The sequence below is a fragment of the Colias philodice genome, chromosome 18 (genome assembly GCF_061535455.1).
Source record: "Colias philodice isolate Cphi_HAF_F1 chromosome 18, ilColPhil1 Martin Lab GWU primary, whole genome shotgun sequence".
NCBI classification, from domain to species: domain Eukaryota; kingdom Metazoa; phylum Arthropoda; class Insecta; order Lepidoptera; family Pieridae; genus Colias; species Colias philodice.
In genome coordinates, this window is record NC_143103.1 from 10,252,007 (window position 1) to 10,271,636 (window position 19,630).

The 19,630-nt window shown below is 34.7% G+C and overlaps 2 protein-coding genes across 12 annotated transcripts in view; both read right to left on the reverse strand.

Annotated features, from left to right (window-relative positions):
* Window positions 1–28: 28 nt before the first annotated feature.
* LOC149480732 (AMP deaminase 2-like) lies at window positions 29–7,075 on the reverse strand. Its single transcript, XM_089706886.1, is given in 16 exon segments — window positions 29–40; window positions 339–476; window positions 804–914; window positions 1,189–1,362; window positions 1,732–1,852; window positions 2,152–2,318; window positions 2,525–2,648; window positions 2,978–3,141; window positions 3,542–3,673; window positions 3,988–4,186; window positions 4,487–4,612; window positions 4,828–5,014; window positions 5,501–5,589; window positions 5,815–5,962; window positions 6,351–6,546; window positions 6,974–7,075. Coding segments are annotated over 16 exon segments (2,190 nt in total).
* Window positions 7,076–8,216: 1,141 nt separating this feature from the next.
* LOC149480733 (AMP deaminase 2-like) overlaps window positions 8,217–19,630 on the reverse strand; it is a 44,685-nt gene continuing 33,271 nt past the window's right edge. For 9 of the 11 annotated variants that reach the window (XM_089706777.1, XM_089706775.1, XM_089706770.1 and 6 more), the window contains 14 exons: window positions 18,786–18,972; window positions 18,121–18,334; window positions 17,533–17,658; window positions 17,044–17,137; window positions 16,698–16,802; window positions 16,201–16,332; window positions 15,668–15,831; window positions 14,948–15,071; window positions 13,828–13,994; window positions 13,237–13,357; window positions 12,736–12,909; window positions 12,098–12,208; window positions 11,677–11,814; window positions 8,219–8,440 (listed from right to left, as the gene is read on the reverse strand). In XM_089706777.1, the coding sequence (XP_089562903.1) occupies window positions 8,333–8,440; window positions 11,677–11,814; window positions 12,098–12,208; window positions 12,736–12,909; window positions 13,237–13,357; window positions 13,828–13,994; window positions 14,948–15,071; window positions 15,668–15,831; window positions 16,201–16,332; window positions 16,698–16,802; window positions 17,044–17,137; window positions 17,533–17,658; window positions 18,121–18,334; window positions 18,786–18,972 (1,965 nt within the window). In that variant the 3' untranslated portion in view covers window positions 8,219–8,332. Of the gene's footprint in view, window positions 8,441–9,790; window positions 11,227–11,676; window positions 11,815–12,097; window positions 12,209–12,735; window positions 12,910–13,236; window positions 13,358–13,827; window positions 13,995–14,947; window positions 15,072–15,667; window positions 15,832–16,200; window positions 16,333–16,697; window positions 16,803–17,043; window positions 17,138–17,532; window positions 17,659–18,120; window positions 18,335–18,785; window positions 18,973–19,630 lie in introns of those variants that run through there. The other 2 variants (XM_089706768.1, XM_089706778.1) reach the window with 2 other exon arrangements.

Sequence of the window (19,630 nt, forward strand, 5' to 3'; positions counted from 1 at the left end):
ACAGCAAAATATTTTATTTCGATCATAATCACGTAACACCCTGAAACAAAGAATTTTGATATTTTTAACAGGTCTAAATTTCTGTTAAGGACGATCATTCAAGATTGACAATTAAATTGCATAACTGCTAAACAATCTAACTCAACAAAACATATCGAAAAAGAAAATTTATTTTATCTAAAGTGTAATTCTATTAAAAAAAATGCAAACAGGTGAAGCAAAAAAAAGTTCAGTATTGCAAAAACAATAGCAGCAAAAAGGCCTACAGTTAAAAGCAACAATGTATTCAAAAAAATAAATATTTATTCAAAAACCTAAAAAAAAGATTTTATGAAAACCTTAAAAAGATTGTCCAGTTCGTCGAGTAGTGTCTCATGTCGGTATGCGAGCCGCAGGTCGGGCACGTTGGTGCGCGTTATGTCGTTGCCCTCGGGGCCCTCGCGCTGGTACTGGGGCCCCAGCCAGTGTTGCTTCATCTAAATACAATTAGGGGTCAAATTAGTGCAATTATTAGAGCTTAAATTATTAGAGAACGCCAACATCACATTCATTTTTGTCATGAACGTCATTTTGATCAACGATCCTTGGCGTACTTTCACAAATTACTAAATAGAACTACTACGTACTATTGCATTAGAACAAAAAAAAATCATCGTTGATCTAGTGGAAAAAAAACAGCGTACTCCAAAGAATAAATAAAGAATTGGATGATCTTTTATTGCTCTTCCTTTCTCTTCCCTTAATTTTCTGAAAAATTTTATGAAAGAAGATCAATGACGAAGTTATAGAATCTTATGAAATACCTCATGCGGGAACCCAGACATGATGACAGAGTTCCGCGCCATCTCGCACATGTCGCATGCGCTCAGCTTCCACGCTTGAGCCGCCACGCTATACTCTTCTATCAGTGGTTCCTATAAAAATTTGCTGTTATTTTTGGTAAATACGTTCGTAATAGGGTATGGTATATTATTAAATTGGAATCTTTACAATTTTTAAATAAAAAGGTAAATATTATGAACGCCCGGGTCCAGAATACATAAATCAACAATTTTAGGTTGACAGGCATTTTAAGGACACCCAAATGCAATGCTCAATTGTGTGATTTTTCATTAAAATTAAAAAGTTCAGAATATTCAAATATGAACCAGTCAATATTATAGTTCAAATATGAAACAGTCCCCAAACCTTTGTATAATGAAACTGTAGAGGGTCATCAGTACTCAATGTGACCTTCAGTCCTCGCTCGAAGTACTCCGGCAGCGGGTTGCGGTGGTAGCGTAAGAACAGCGAGTTGTTACTGAGGGGGGACATCGCGATGTGGATCTGTGCCAGGTAGTATGCATATTGCAACGCTGGTACCTAGGTGACATAGAAATCATAATATACATATACAAAATTAATTAGATTGTTAGACAGTGCGCGCACGAGCAACTTTGTCTCCGCAACTATTTTGTCTCTCCACCCATGGGCTAGTATGAAAGTGCGCGCACGTAGCGACGCAACTCCCCATACAAATTGATGGGAGAGACAAAATAGTTGCGGAGACAAAGTTGCTCGTGCGCGCTAGCTCTTATGAGTGTTCTGAATTATATTTTGTTTTTAACTGTCATAGCTTGGAATTTGGAATTATGCCCAGTTAAGAGTAAAATCCTATCTTCAGATCTGAACTATCTCTACCTACATTAGTAATTAACCTATTATAATTGCAAAAATTGTAACTCAAAATACCTTTCTCAATATGAGTCCATGAGAAATATTTTCTGAGAGCAAGAAGCCAGCGCTAAGATGAGAGGGAGGTCCAGCTTCGCCGCAATGCGGTCGCAGAACAAAAGTGTTCATGCCACGTTCTCTGTGTTTGATTAATTAAATTATGTAAAGGACAAGGGTGTAAGTTGTAAAAAAAATTCTTGAAGCGGTTTTTTTTAAAAAGGTCATATATCTGAATCTGGCCAATTACGGGCGTATCATAAAATATTTCTGTAAGCAGTACCTAGAAGGAGTGGGAGACTTGAACATGAAACCATGCCATTCGCAAGTTTAAATGAGAAATTTTTCAGAAGTTATTCACCTTCATGTTACCTACCTATTGTCTAGAAATTAAGTTGCAGATTTGAATCATGAATAATGTGGTCTTAAACTGTAACTTACTTCCTCAGCTGGTTCAAAGTGACCATATTAGCGTACATATAGTACAAATAGTACGCATAGGGCGGGTTCTCCTCGTCGTTCCAGTCGGCGGGGGGCCGCATGTTCTCGCTCAGGATGGGATTCTCGGGTTTGGATTCATCGTCTACGCTGTCGAATCCAATCACGTGCTAAATGAGAAGAAAGAAAAATATAATGGTCATTTTATACGAGAGGCATTTCCATTTTCCTCTAAAAATCCGCTGTATAGTCCGTTCTACTTGTTATAATTTAGGTAACTAGTGGAATAAGTTTCTCGAGCATTCTTAGGTATTCTATTTTGTAAGCAGAAATTAAAATAAGAAAAAATAAACCTATAGTTTCATTAAAATGTTACCGTGAGGAACTTGTGAAGTTCAATATTCGAGTCCGGGTTGATGGTCACATCGAATAGTGGCTCAAATAGATTGTTCAGGAACTCTTGGAAGTTATTCAACAGTTTGTTGATGCGGTAGATGTCGCTATAGTAAGGTAATAAAATAATTAATAATGTGAATTGTGAACATGTATTTCGGATATTCACGTTAACATAGAAGAAGTAAAAGTAAAATATTTTTTTAATTATTTTTTAATTTTTAGACACACATTACAGTCAGTAACAAATACAAAATAAATTAGTTAGATCTCAGATTAAGCTACATCAGTTCATGCCACTGATCAACACAAGCATGTGCGTTCAGCTTGGCTAAATATTATTTAACTTGCTCTTTAAACTGTTTATTATATAGCTAATAAAACAGAATAAGTATTTCCTAAGTTAAGCTCATACAAACAAAAGCTATATACGCACTACAGCCGCGGCACTTGCACGAGCCACCTCACGTGCGTCGAGTGCACTCCGTGACGCAGCGCCCACGACGCCAGCTTGCTCCACTCAGTGCGCCCCTTGCAATAGATCGAGATGCGTGGCTCCGTGTATGTGTACTTGTTCTCTTCTAAGTCGCTTATCACCTCCTGGATTTGGATTAAACGAGCTTAATCTGTTAGGTCTTAGGTCTACCGACTAGGAAATTTTAGAATTAGGTTGTACTACAACCATACGATAGGGATGCAGTAGCTTTGGTTTAAAGATACCTACGTACCTACACCTTTTTTTGACTACATATAGGATTTAAATCAAATATCTAAAATTTTGTTATTAAATTTTGTCGCAAATTAAATAAATAAATAAAATTATTTAATTTCAGGACATGTGTTCCCATATGGAAGTTACAATACATAATACATATAATGGAAGTATACAAAATCAAGATAAAAATTAAAAACAAAAAAAAATTGTAGTAAAGACGTATTTCTCTCTGACTCTACAATTTCTTAGTTCTTACCCCTGTAAAAATAGTGAAATTTATTCTACCTTAATAATCCTTGCGAAATAGGTGCCGTTCATGTAATTATCCGTTTTCAGGAACACCTCTCTTAGACTGCTCTCACCAACAGGATTGTATTTCGCGTTAAACTTGTCGAAGCGGTGAAATGTGTTTCGGTCCTATTGTTAATAAAGTCCCAATCAAATAATCACCAGTTAGTAGACCAAATAAAACTATTAAAACATAATAATGCTGGAGGAATAAAATTATGTTATGAAAACAGAAGTAAAAAAGAATTAAGAAGTAAGCTTAAAACTACGCAACGGATTTTGATAAGTTTTTTAATAGAAAGCGTGGTTCTTGAGGAAAATTTTAGTATGTATATATACTTAGTTGTAAAGGGTTCTACAAAACGGAGGAAGCCACGCGCGGAAAGCTAAAGCTAGTGTTATTACAAAATGAATATGTCACGAAACAAATTCATCACACTAACCGCGTGCACATCCAGCAGATCCACATTCAAATCATACGCATCTAAATTCATATCCTCGAACACGGATCGTAACGTCTTGGGCACGCCGCGATGCATCGCCACCACTTCGCTGGCACACGAGCGGAGCGTGCGCTTGATGAAGCGGAGTAAGTGCTTCTGGTTCATGCTTGATGCTGCGTGGATGTGGGTGTCCACTTTCCTGGTGTTTTAATTATTGGCGGGTTAGGTTGAATGGGTTTATCTATTGTCCAGAGTTAATTATTGTTTTACTATAGTTTAGGTATTGGTACCAAATAGGTCTGGTTGGGTATTTGCTTGAGGGAAAGAAGTAAAACTACAATGCACGTAAATAAGTTTATTACGTTTCTTGAATATTTCACGATAGCAGAGGTTTCTTCATCTGTCGTTTTACATTCAATAATTGTATGCAATTTGATATTTTCCAAATGGTTAAAAGAATACGAGTTTGATGATAAAAATAATTAAAAGTTTAACTTACCTGACGTTATAAAAATCTCTATGGGGCACAGCTTTTTGTAGAGCTAGCTCATGCAATTCGTTTAACAGTACGTGCATTTTGTACTTCGACGATAGGTAGCTGAGACGGCGGTAGCAGAACGATTTCCTAAAATATAAGTTTCTCAAACGAAGTTGGATTTAAGTCAAGAATTTTCCGTGATTTTAAGGAAAATATCATTTTATCTCAAAATTACATTTAAAAACTTACTCGGAACACTTCAGTCACCTAAATAGCGTTAAAATAATAGACTACTACGTACTTGTATTTGTATTTGACATAATATAAGAACAGCGTTTAAGCTTTAGAAGTAAGAAACTTACAGTGGGCCATCCGCCACCATGTCAGAGAGTCTCGTCAAATCCTCGACGTACTTCTCAAAGCTGATGTTCCTGTATGGCAACGGATGGTGGTCTGCCAAGTCATTCTCGTTGCGATACATGGTCACCACACCACGCTCCCAACGATACAAATAGTGGCAATCCGGGGGTATGTTGCAGCTCCAGGGATCTTTAATAAATTGAATTAGATTTATGCAAACTCATAATCTCTGGACTGCGCTTATTACGCATATTCAGCATATATTATCTTGAGTTTATGATATACTAGCTTACCGCCCGCGGCTTTGCCCGATTTGTCTAAAACCTAATAAATTATATACTAAAACCTTCCTCTTGAATCACTCTATCTATTTAAAAAAACGCATCAAAATCCGTTGCGTAGTTTTAAGGATTTAAGCATACAAAGCGACATAGGGAAATAGGGACAGAGAAAGCGGCTTTGTTTTGAATACTATGTAGTGATGATGTGTACCAATATAAAAATAGTACATACATAGGAAATTAATTAAGACCATCTTACAGCCTCGAATTCTATTTTTTTTTTCTTTTTAATTTAAGCAAATAAGCTCCTTAATTTTTCTTTTCAACTTAACAATTTTGTACTGTTTAGATTTAATTTCACTATAATTTATTGAAAAGAGAGGAGCCAACATACCCGAAGTTTTAAACATACGGTCGAGCTCTTCTTGGCTGTCGCACGACTCTCGGTGTATGCCCGACTTTACGGGGACAATTTGGGCAATCCTAGACATCACTGGAAACGGTATTTAGTGGTTATTATTTAGTTAATAAATCCCATTTTATTACTGTATCAACTATCAAGACAAGTGGATTTTTTCCTTACTTTCATCGACTTTCACGTAAGTACAAATGATATTGATGTTACTCTGTTTTTCGAATAATGTTTAAAATATGGTAGTATTGAAAGATTGAAACTTTTCTATAATAATATGGTCTTAAATTAAATACTTATAAATGTTTTTGACGATTTACTAACAGTTAGTATCGGACCTCGTCATGCTGGTCATACTGGCCATACTGGGTCTCTCCGGGAGCGGGAGGCACAACTCTTCAGAGGAGCATGTCGTTAGTCGTAGATACTGCTCAGCTTGAGAATCTGTTATATTATGGCCAGTTTTTACTTAAACATTTACGATGTTTTCATTGGTTCTACTTTGAATTATTTAAGTAGTATGAATTATTAATTTAGTTTCTGAACGCCTAGCTAATTTCTCAGTTTTTATTATGCATCGAATAATAAAAAACTTAAAACTATCCATTCAGAGCTAACGATTGGTCAGTAATTATCGAGTAGGTATCTGACTGATTCTATGAATCCTTCTTCTGCCAAAATCTGAATTATTACCAAACCATAAAGCTTTCTATTCAGTTGTACTTATAAACATTTTTTTGAACTTACGATATGAGATAAAACTAATGATATACTTACAATATAAAAAATCACAACAATTTACATTCATTTTTGATATGTACAGTGTACTAACTCTCAAATTTAATCATAGCCCCTCCGAAGTTCATGGAGGTCTGATGGTACGGTCCCCTTGGTGGGGCTTCATGGTGGTCGAGATAATAAGCAAGTCCCGTGGGGAACGATTGGTAGGAGATATCCATGTACTTGCGACGGAGATTTAGTGCGTCTATCAGAAGGGTCGCTGCTCGCACCAGTTCGTCGAATGGTACCTTCGTAAAATGTTAGACTCAAAATTACTACTGGAGATGTATTCGCTTGTTTTTTTTTAAGCTCATGCAGGACTAACGTTTCAAATAGTTTTCAAAAACTGTCATACTTATTATATTTGTGCCAAAATAAGTACAATAATTAATATAATTTCATTTTTTTACTCTCCTAACATAATTTATTTAATTGATATTCGATAGTCTCTATAACAATGTTATGTTGTGAACATGTCATGTTCTCTCTATACATGTTGTATGCTTGTTGAAAATCTTAAACTGCGGTACATAATTATTGTATACGGTTAAACCGCATATTATTTGGGTTACTGACAGACTTGTTTTAAATACCCATATTTATAAAATTATTTATAACTTTCTGTAGAATGATTGCTTAGTAGCAACCCGAAAGATTTGAACAAGATGTAAATACCCCAGTGACATGAATTCCGCACACAGAGACTCGCTGAAAAGGCACGGTGTTGCGTCCCCGACCGTCCCCCGGTCCGCGCACCATCAGACGCGCTGACTCCATATTCGTTCGAATATTTCTACAAAATGTATCGAACCGAATAGACTAGTTGTAAAGCTACGTATGTGTATAATTTGTTCAGTGGTGAGGAAAATAAGAAATGGAACGACTCTACATAGAGTTAAATTTTATAAAGGAAAAGATTCTAAATTAAAGGTTGTTTATTTTCCATTTCCTATCATCATATTATAATTTTCAGAGCTCTTTAAGGTTCTGGTTAAGTGCTGAGTAAAGACTAAAGTATTTCATAGTTAATTATAGTAGAGCATAAAACTGTGTTTAACGCATGGGTTTAACTGTATAGTCTATATCAACTTTTTGTACTATAGCTTGACCGCAACCGCTGTACCGCGACCTAGGTACGTGCGGTGAGGCAGAGACCGGGTTAGAAAGAGCACGAGTTAGAAGTTAGATAGAAACGTAACGGTAGGTATTCTCCCCCGCCTCGCCGCGCACATACCTAAGACGCGGTACAGCCACTGCGGTCAAGGTAAAGTCGTGGTAGAGATAAGTAAGGTGGTAAAAGATTTGAGGATGCGTTTTGAATACTTACGATCTTGACTTATTCCATTTTTTACAATCCTGCTTTGTACCAAACATCTTTAGTTTTATTTGCGTAACATGGTGTACGTATAAATAGTTTTGTACACGTATAAATTTTATTTTGAGTACATTTTACTGAATTTTTAATAGTTTTTTAAGAGAGATTGAGAGTTGAGTGAAGGATTTTATGACTACTATGCAATTGTCACATCAATACCAATCTTTAAGTACAGGTTAGGTTTTATATGTACATATATTGCGAAATATATGATCCTTATTTACAATTAAAATAGTAAGCTACAGGGTGTTTATTTCATCTACTTTAAATTCTTTTGTCGAAATTATTGAAATCGGTTAACTGGAGGAAAATAAAATTTTGTTTGCAATTTTCGTGTTATTTATGAATAGTCTATACCCTATAGCACTAAAGTAGGTCCTACCTACGAGATCAGCTGTTGAGATCAGTATTGATTAGGAAATTTCTGTGGGAAATTTGGGATGAAATAAAAAGACATTCTTCGATAAAATCTTTATTTATGAAAAGAAGTACTTACCCTAAAGCTTTAACACATTTCTTACAATAAAAAGCTTATAACTAGTATACATATTAATACACAAAATATAAAAAATAAAAAATATTTTCAAAAGAACACTCGCATACAAAAGTGTATTTGACATTTATTTATTTATTTAATTCTAACGTGGAAATGCATAATTTCACACGAGAGAGGGTCGTTTGAGACTAACAATTGGTGCATTGACGTTAGGAGGGGGAGGAGTGGGGGATTTGGCGTCGTTCCGCAGCTGCCTGAAGGATTGGCGTGCCTGTAACATTCGCACGGTATGAATTAATAATAAATATACTAGTTTCATAATGAGTTAGTACGGCAAAACCACTAAATCTGAATAATATAGAAAGAAAAAATTTTAATGAACCTAGGTTTATAAAATTCAATTAATATTATGATATTTTATAGAGATTAATGTTACAAATTTGTTTAGTTCAACGTGACAATACGTGAACATCACAAGAATTTGTATGATGTTTTCATTTCGTATTATAATTGTAGAAATATTGGTTACATATATACATTTGCTAACAAATCTTAACCCACAATAATTAAGACAAAATTAATTGTTAACACAGACAAACAAAAGCACCCACATCTTATTTCGTCGTAAAGAAATAATAAAAATAATGAATACACTTTTGATCATGACTGTACTTACGCAACTTAGATGACCTCAGTCTTTTGAAAAGTAAGAAATTATCTTATAGCCATAGGGTTAATGAAAAGATGACGCAAGAATGCCTGATAGGAAATTTGCCAGAGGGGTGGGTTCAATTTTGTTTTATTTTACCTTCAATTTTAATGGTATAGGGCAAAATGCTGTAGTGTCATTAATAAGTGAAGATCAAAATGATAAGAACATCATTTCTTATGTTATGAGCATTATTATTTATTACTTACACACATAAATCCATGCAACGTACATTCGTCAACACAAGTGTGTCAAAATAATATTAAATTTAATGAAGGTACGTCAATCGTCTTTTAATATTAATATATTCAATTAATAGACATGTTTTTAGTATTTTAAGGTCGTCAAGCAATGATTTTTATATTATTTAGACACACAACTCGACGTGTACCTTAATATGGGATGGGCGTCCCACTCCTCTTTATCTACAGCACAAAAAAATATATGTTATTACTCAAATATGCAAGTTTTACCCTGTAGGCTTAAAAATTTTGTATCAACTTTATTATCTATCTCTCTAGTTACCTAATACTTGTGAAGACTACTATTAAATTACCTTTCTATGCCCTTTTTAATTTTAAATTCTTTACTTGGTAAAGAAAAACGTATTTCTCAAATCTTAATACTATTATAAAGGCGAAAGTTTGTATGGATGTTTGTTACTCTTTCACGTAAAAACTACTGAACCGATTACAATGAAATTTAGCACACCTATAGAGGGTAACTTGGATTAACACATAGGATAGGTTTTATCCCGGAAATCCCTCGGGAACGGGAACTATGCGGGTTTTCCTTTGAAAACGCGGGCGAAGCCGCGGGCGGAAATCTAGTAGTTAAATATTTTATCAGTAAATTAAGTAAACAATTTTTTCCAAGAGGTCTTATGATGATAGTATTTAAATAATAAATGTGTTTCCGTATGAGCAGCTTTATTTCCAACAACATGATAACATTCACTTTCATATAATATAAATTGTATAATCTATAGCAAATCGTTTATACATTGCAAGGAGAGAATACTTAAGTACATGTGCTATTTAAATTAAAACGCAAAAGAGAAAATCTAGTAACCATTTGTAGATTTTTAACGTTGTAAGACAGAGATAGAGGTATACAAGAACATCGTACATCTCTGTCACACAACGCAAAATATTTTTTGATTGTAATATTATGAAATGATTAAGTTCGTTGTGTAGTTCATATTTTGTGATTATTTTGAAGAACAGATCATGGATGTATATTATGTACATGTTTTAAAAATTAATGGTAAAAAATTGCAAAACACTTTTCACACCAAGTGTACCGGGAATACAAAATTTACTGTATTTTTTGATTATGTTACAGTTTTAATCAAGCTTCGAAATATCTTCTTTTAGAGAATATTGAGGTGTCCAATTTTTTAACGTGATAACGTTTTTAAAATCGTTTTAGTCGGGTGACATGTTCAGAAACTTGTGTCACACCAAAACCTCACGAGCGCGATCGCAGGTATAACGAGAGTGAGACGGACCGATCTCCCGTCTCATCTCGAGCGCTGCCACCAATAAGACGTTATCACGTAAACATCTCGATCGTAAACCTACTTTACAAACAACCAATTTTTTTTTTCAATTTAAAAAACATGACGAAAAGTCTAATCATTAGAATTATGTATTCCCGGTGTTTTAATGCAACATCATCCCAAGCAAATAACAACAAAAACACTAACATTTATTAACATTAAAGGGGATTTTTTTTTATCCATACAGAGGTTTTGAAAAATATTAAATTGATAATAAAGAATTTCTTGAGCCTATTACTGTAAAACTACACTAAATACAAATGTTACACTTTTGATATATAAAAGGCCAAGATAAATCTATTTGAAGCTTGGATCCTTATTACTAAATTATTCGTCTTTGGAGGCACTTTGTTAATTACAGGAAGTCTTTAAGTGTAAAAACGGAGGAATATAAAAACTACATGTGCAATAATTACTCATACAAACGTAATAACTAAAATTATCGCCAAAAGTATAATGTACAAAAATCATGATTTTACTTATAATAAAAAAAATATTAGTCTTACAAGCTATCGATCGAAAAGTATAAAAAAACAAATAAACAACCATTAAAAATGTTACAGATTAAAAGGTTGAAAATGAAAAAAGTTAATGCAATCCATTCGATTAAATACACTGTACCTCACCTAATTATCACATTGGGGGAAATCTTACTCGATACATATTGGGGCAACGTTACCCAAGCAACAATACATATAGCACGATTATTATTTATATATAATTTTATATTTTAGCACGTTGTATCCACAGTACTGCATGTGGTCTAATGACTGGTCGACATTCCTTCCTGAAATTGTATGATATTTCAAGGCAATGTTACAGGCGAAGACGGGGTTTAATATTGTATTGATGTGGGGAAACTTTGGGTAAACAAGACAACAGCCACAAACAAAACAGAAAATATACAGGGTTACAAACACAACATACATTTGCAAAAACAACACAAATTTCTATTTGTGGACGATGTTCTCATCGTCCATGTATGGAATGTACAGAAATGCTAACAAGTTATGTGTTATTTTAGTTACAAATTAACGAAGTTTAAGTAAATCACTGACTTTAATATGTATGTTGAAAAAAGTATTAAAGAGAAGTGTAAAACAAGTTTAACTTATAAATTATTACCAGTGTTCAAATTGTATCATCTAAATGTATTTGGTGAAATCCCTACGCAAAGTCATATGTTGTTTTTCTCAATTTCTAAGTTTTTGTTTTCATCATCTAAATGATAACTTACCTTGAATATGTTGGTTAGTTCGTCAAGTATGGTCTCGTAGCGGAAGGACACGCGGATATCCGGTACGTTTGTGCGCGTGATGTCATTTCCGGCAACGCCCTCCTTCGTGTAGTTTGGACCTAACCAGTACTGTTTCATCTAGAAGAATAGATTAATATGTGAGAAATTATTTATTTAAAACTATATTATGGATTATTACATTGACGATTACATAGCTTCTTGATATTGTCTTTTTAGAATTTGTGTCAGTTAACATAACAAAAGAGTTAATGAAAATTCACCTAAAAAAGTATCATGAGACAGTATCAGAAAGCGGTACAATTTTATTTTATTTATTTTTATAATCAAGGTATAATCGAAGTACATTTAAAAGTTAAATACTTCAAAGAGGTAATTAATAATAAATAGCCAAAGAACATACCTCATGAGGGAAACCAGACATGAGCACAGAGTTGCGAGCCAACTCGCACATGTCACATGAGCTCAGCTTCCACACTTGAGCTGCAATGCTGTATTCCTCCATCAGAGGTTCCTGTGAAATGAACAAGTAATTAAAATTAGTACTGATGCAGAGAACGTTAAAATAGTGGCTGAAATTAGTCATAGTGTTATTGACAGAAGAACAAATAAGGTAGGTAATATATTTAAGTTTTGTATACATATAGTTTAGATGTCAGACGATAGTGATAAAATCTTAAAATGAAATGGTGATTGACTGATTTATCAACGCACAACAAAGATATTACACCGATTGGAATAGAAATTTTGATTGTATCTTTTTTATGCCAACTTCAGCCCGATTTTCAGCTAATTCGATGTAGATATCCGCCAAGAATGAGTTTTGGTTAATTCTACCCTCAATGGAATAAAATAGGTGACAAAAGTTTTTACTCCGTATACTTTGTATTTTTATTTCACGCAAAGTAAAAGTTGTTGGTAAGTAAGTAAGTAAAAGTTGTTGGTAAGTAAGTAAGTAAAAGTTGTTGGTAAGTAAGGTAAGTAAAAGTTAAGTTGTTGGCCGCGACCAACATCTAGTTTTAAGATAAAAACAACAAAAACCTTGGTAAAGTGGAACTGCAGCGGGTCATCAGTACTGAGCGTGATGCACAGGCCTCTCGCGAGGAACTCCGGCAGCGGGTTGCGGTGGTAGTTCAGGAACAGCGAGTTGTTGCTGAGCGGCGACATTGCGATGTAGATCTGTGCTAGGTAGTATAAGTACTGGAGTACGGGGACCTGGGGAAAAATAATAAATTAATATTAAGTAATAATTGGGAGATGCTTTCGTCCGGTCATGGACGGGAATAGGTTGATGTGATGAACTAATGATAATATTATGCACTAAAAAGATAGTAAAATTTAAATAAGGGAACCCTTATTATACTATCTGCTACCTGCTAGTTTTCTTCCATATATATCTACTATACCCTACCTATATTTTCTTAAATAATACAATAGTTCTCTTAAATAAATCCAAAATAAGATAAAATATTCGATTTATATTCTCCTAACAAAACAAAACTCTTTAATAATTCCAACATAAAATAAATTTTAAAATCTTACCTTTCTAAGAAGTAGACCATGGGAAATGTTCTCAGCGAGCATGAAGCCACATACTAAATGTTGTACGGGACCCGCCTCGCCACAATGCGGGCGTAATACGAATGTGTTAAGACCTTGCTCTCTGAAAAATGACCAAACCATTAATTATTAATTTAACACTTTATTGCAGACACATAAGAAATAGAAATACAGATAAAACAAACATAGAGACAGACAGGTATAAACGGCGGCCTTATTGCTAGGTAGCGATCTCTTCCAGATTTTTCCTAATTACAAAATTAATTATACCCGGATAAGGGTGTACTGGACACCCTTATCCGAAGTGGTATGAAATATATTTCATATATCGTTTCTATAAAAGTTAGATTCGAGTAGTTTGATTACAAACATATTAATAGCCGGCACACATTCTAATCATAATTATACAAAGTGCAATTAGATAATTAGATATTTATTTATTAATTTATTTAACACTTTAATAGTTGTACATGGTTGTATAGAACAGTCGTACAGAAGCCTTAGAACTACTTACACAGATATCTTTTCTTAGCAAAAAAAATAAATATAAATCTTTAAAAAAACAACACGTACTTGCGGAAATGATTCAACACGGTGATATTCGAGTACATATAGTACAGATAGTACGCATAGGGCGGGTTCTCGTCATCATCCCATCGCGCCGGCGGCCGCACCTCCGCGTCTAACATCGGGTTCTCCGGCTTCGACTCGTCGTCCACACTGTCGAAGCCGACCACGTGCTGTGTGTGATATCAAAACATTATAGAGACACATACAGACGCTTTAAAAATACAAGTGTAGTTAAAAAAATGTGTGCGAGTACTAGTGTACACACGTAAGAAGTGAAACTTCTTTATGACCTTATTTTTCAACAAATAATTTACTATATGCAACTTTACAGAAATACGTCAAATCACGCGTGGTAGGGATAAGAACAAGATGGCGCGTAACGGAAATATGTTACACTAAATTTTTTTCCAACCCCGATAAAGAAGTTTCGCTTCAAAAACAGGAACCTAACCTAACCCACCCCAACAAACTTATCCAAACCAACGACTATGCTATAAAGACACTTCATTTAACCTATTTTATTTTTTTGATAAAGACCTTAGAAATACTTATTCATAAAGACCGGAAAAAGTGATTAATAACATAGCCCAATTGAGTAGGGCATTATGAATACAGACCGGCCATTATTATTAGTGCCCAGAGTTATCAAATTGCCCGTAACAAATACAACACATTAAAAAATATAGTATATACACATACCCACACTGGATCAAATAACCACACATACGCACGCACACATGTATCCTATAATACACACACTTCGTCAAATACACACTCATACATACACAAACACTTTTACATACCACATTATATTATCATTACCATATCAAAATATTACACACACATAAAGCTGACATTTTCAATCTTATAAATTCCCTTTCATACTTCTTTCACACATTCTTAAGTATTTGAAAAAAAGACGGGTTACACTCCGGGAATGCCGGCAGAAGTGAAAACTTGATTATTAACGTTGAGCATGTTTGATATTTTGGAATGGTATCCGTCTTACGCTTTTTCGATCAGGTCACGTGTCCTGACGCGAGTTTAAGATTTTATACCCATTACAGAAAAAGTGCTCAACGCCGCTAAAGAAGTTTTCACTTCAATAAATGTAAACACTTACAGTAAGGAATTTGTGCAACTCCAGATTGCTGTTCGGATCGTTGGTGACCTCGAACAGCGGCTGGAAGATGTTGCTGAGGAACTCTTGGAAGTTGTTCATTATCTTGTTCGACTTGAAGATGTCACTGTGAAGAGGGAAGATTACATTATTTAAAGAATTACTAATAATTATTTAGTTTTATAGTGACTTCTTTAGGCGCGTTGAGAGTAAATTTTCAAGGTCACGTCATGGCAATAATGTCATGTAGTAAAGCGACGATTTTGGTATTTTTGAATCTTGCCAAAGAAGTTTCATTCCTGACACGTATGCTCGGCACAAACGCTCTTTTTAACCGACTTCAAAAAAAAAGGAGGAGGTTATCAATTCGGCCGGTAGTTATATTTTTTTTCTTATTATTAAAAGTTGGCTTTCCTGGGATTCGGATGTTGGTAGTGTTGATGGTGAAGATGATGACGATAAATATTCAAAACCACGTCTAAAGGAAATTTAAAACTTATATTATAAATGCAAAAGTTTGGATGTATGTGTTTGTTTGTTACTCTTTCACGCAAATACTACTGAACCGATAACAATGAAATTTAGCACACATATAGAGGGCAACTTGGATTAACACATAGGATAGGTTTTATCCCGGAAGTCCCACGGGAACGGGAACTATGCGGTTTTTCTTTGAAAACGCGGGCACCAAAAGCTAGTAGGTTTAATAAAATATCTACTCACTACAAGCGCGGGATCTGTATGAGCCAGCGCACGTTGTTCGAGTACACGTCGTACTGGATGGCCCACTTGGCCAACTTGGCCCATTCGCTGGGGCTCTTGCCATAGATAGATAGACGTAATTCAGCGTTCTGGTACTTGCTCTCTTCTAGATCTGATGCGACTTCCTGCAATATCACATTCAGTTTTAAATCTACACCAATATTATAAAGCTGAAGAGTTTGTTTGTTTGAACGCGCTAATCTCAGGAACTGGTCAGATTTGAAAAATTCTTTCGGTGTTAGATAGCCCATTTATCGAGGAAGGCTAAGACCAAGAGGAGCGGAGCAATGCGGGTGAAACCGCGAAGCGCAGTTGGTATTTAATATGTTTGAAAAAAAAAACAATTTCCAACAAGCTAAAAATTTTCATCAATGATACCCACCCTGTCATAAAGGGTTTGCCAAAAGAAAAAATTACAGGGTTCCTTTCAGGATTCGAACCTACACCTTACTATAGGGCTAATTCTTAATAAGTAAATCCCAAAAAACACATACCTTAATAATCCTAGCGAAGTACTTCCCGTTCATATAATTATCTGTCTTGAGGAAAACCTCACGCAGTCTGCTCTCACCGATGGGGTTGTACTTGGCGTTGAACTTGTCGAAGCGGTGGAATGTGTTTCGGTCCTGGGTAAGTGAAATAAGTTAATTAAATTGGCTGCAATGACCATACCGAGTTAACAATTATGACAGACTGTGCACCCCTGCTTAACCTGCAGTACACTCTGAAATTTGACGTACCAATTTATGTCTTCATGCGCTCATGCGCAAAACTTCACTGAAGATTTCCAAGAAATAAATAAAACAAGAATAAATAAAGATGACCAAATGCATGCATGCAGAGACAAACATTCCTTTTTATTTATTTACAGATACTGTATGATTCTGACCCTATTCAAATTACAATGCATTATTTTTGTTAGATTAGGACATGCATAGAAACAAACGGACAAATCCTCATTAAAATATTAAGTAATCTTTAGATAACTTACCGCATGTACATCCAGCATATCAACAGTAAGATCATAAGTACTGAGGTTCATGGACTGGAACACTGCTTTTAGCGTCATTGGTGTTCCCTTGTGTAGTGTTACCACCTGCAAGAGCAAGATATTTTAGTAGGTTAGAGATTATTAAATAAATTACTGTAATTTTGTATATGAATTAATTAAAAAAAAGCACCTAATTTACTATGGCAGTTTATGTAATAAAAATATTATATCTAGCAATTTATTAACAATATACGAGCAAAATAAAGATATTTGATTTGACTTTGAGGAGCAACTGAAACTAGACCTAAATGCTTAGAACATACGAATCAGAATACAATTTCCTTACTTCATCAGCGTGGTTCTTCAACGTCTTCTTGATGAAACGCAGCAAGTGTTTCTGGTTCATACATGAGGCTGCGTGAATGTGAGTGTCAACTTTCCTGCACAGATAAAATTAATAATGAATAAATAAAAAAAAGAAATAGGAAATTTAATAAACTTCCAACTTTTACTCCAAGCGGATCCAACTTTTACTCCAAGTGGAAACATGTTCTTGTATTAAATTTTCAGAAGATCATCATTTAGATTACTGTTTTCTACGTCAATCTTGTGTGGACTGTGGAGCCTATATCGAAATGGAAGAACTTTATAACCGATTTCAAATAAGAGGAGGTTCTCAATTCAATATATTTTTTAATGTATTTAAAACGTTAATCATATATTCTTAAATCAATATAAAAGTACCAAATTTATTAATTTTAATTTCGAGGCTACAGAAGGAATTAAAACGATGCTTTAAATTTTCTGATAGAAGGTACTAGAAGTAAATTCTCACCGTATATTATAAAAGTCACGATGTGGTACTGCCTTCTGTGAAGCCAATTCTCTCAACTCATTGAGAAGCACGTGTAACTGGAACTTGGATGAGAGGTAGCTCAGACGACGGTAGCAGAAGGATTTCCTGCACACAAGTTGGAGTTACATATTTAACTTTTTACCAAATTTTCTGTAATTCTAAAGTGCTATTTTTATAGAGATACAGAAAGAATAGTAAAAGACGAGAGTCAATTCTATCCCATCTAAAAATATGGGATTATAAGAAGATGAACTCAAGTAAAGGAAAATGTGACAGGAAATGGACAGACGTTTGTGATAAAGTGAGTATAGAAAGAAAAGAGGAAAATTGTTACTGGGAAATGTGAGATTGCGTGTCAAGGGCAATGTTAGTTTGTCACAACTAATAAAAGAAACTGAAAAGTTAAAATGAATTGATTGTCCCTTCAAATCATAGAAACTAAAAAGCTTTTAATGATTTTAAAGTTATAGCTGATATTGTAGGTGAAGTAAGAAATTGATACTTGCATGCAAAAACAAAGAGTGGAACTACAGACTGATAAATAGCAAACACGATTAGTATACTCACAGTGGTCCATCAGCGATCATGGTACACATGGTATTCTTGTCCTGTATGTACTGTGATAACGTGATGTACTCGTACGGTACCCGGTCCGTACACGCTTCGTCCCGGTACAGGTTGTACACGCCTTCGTGTGGTTTGATGTGGTAGCCCTTTGGTTCGGGCATGGGACACTCCCAGGGGTCCCGGCCGATCTTGAAGGGTGGATGTACTATGTGGTCTGTGTGAAATGTGTATGGTTGAAAAATAGCTAGTGTGTAAGCTTTACTTATGGCTGGTTTTATAAATATTATCAAAAGATAAATGCCTGGTAAGTTTATAGCGAAAAGAAATTGAAAAGTTGCTAAAGTGACTGATTTTTTTTTGGGATAGAGTCCAGTCTAATATCTAATCTGTGGTCCAGTAGAGATTTAAATCATTAAAAAAATTATAAGCAAAACGGAATGAGTTAACGAATCATTAAGATTTGTTAATATTACAGTTAGAAACAATGTTAGTCCCTTTTAATATCCTTGTTTAGGACAAAATATAAAGGGAAAAATAGGCCTTTGTAAAACGAGGTGAAGTGGCCACTTTTCACTGAGTCCTGGGAATTTTCTATTTCACCTGAAGCTCTAAATTATCTCTAAATTATCTCCTAAGAAAGTTCCCCAGTCGCCAACTATACTCACCGGCTATATGCCGCTGTGGCACCTTAACACTTGGCGTGTGGTTGGCAGCGCCGTCCGGGTCGATGGAGCGCAGGAACCGCGCCGTGATGCTGCAGAAGCTCTGGCTGGACATCTCCATGTAACGCTTACGGATCTCTAGTGCTTGGACCAGGTAAGAGGATGCTTGTTGGAGATCCTCTAGTGGGACCTGATTTATAAGACATTCATCTTGTTATCTTTATTAGTATGACTGAGAATTGAAATAGTTTGAAAAAGAAGAGAAGTTCTGTGTTCTCTTGTTTGATTTTTTCCGGGAAATCTGTGAAATGGCTACACTGATTTTGATGAGACTTTACACAATAGATAATAATTGATGTTATTAAGAGCAATATTTTAGCTAAAATTTTAAGTAATCCAATAACTAAATATTCCCGATTTCCCTTAACATAATATTTCGATAACATTCAAATCACAGGATAAATACGACTCAAATACTCCGTTATGCAAATTTGATTTAGTATGCCACAACTATATTTCTATAGAGCAATTTAATCTTCCTATTCATAACATCCGCTATTCAAACACCCGTCTGTATTGTCCACAAAACGAAATGCGTAGAATAGTTTCCCGTTGGTATATATTCTGTAGTCTATTTTTGTGTATTTCTACCAACTCGAATATTCTTCATATCTAAGCTGGTTACTTATGATAAAAATGGATCATATTCGTATTCCTTGAGATATTTGTTACTTAAAACTTCTTTGCTTTCACATCAAACTAATATTTGATTTCATGTTATTGTGAGGATATCATTAAATTACAAATCTAGAGACAAAGCCGATAGTTATTGCAAAATCATCAGTATT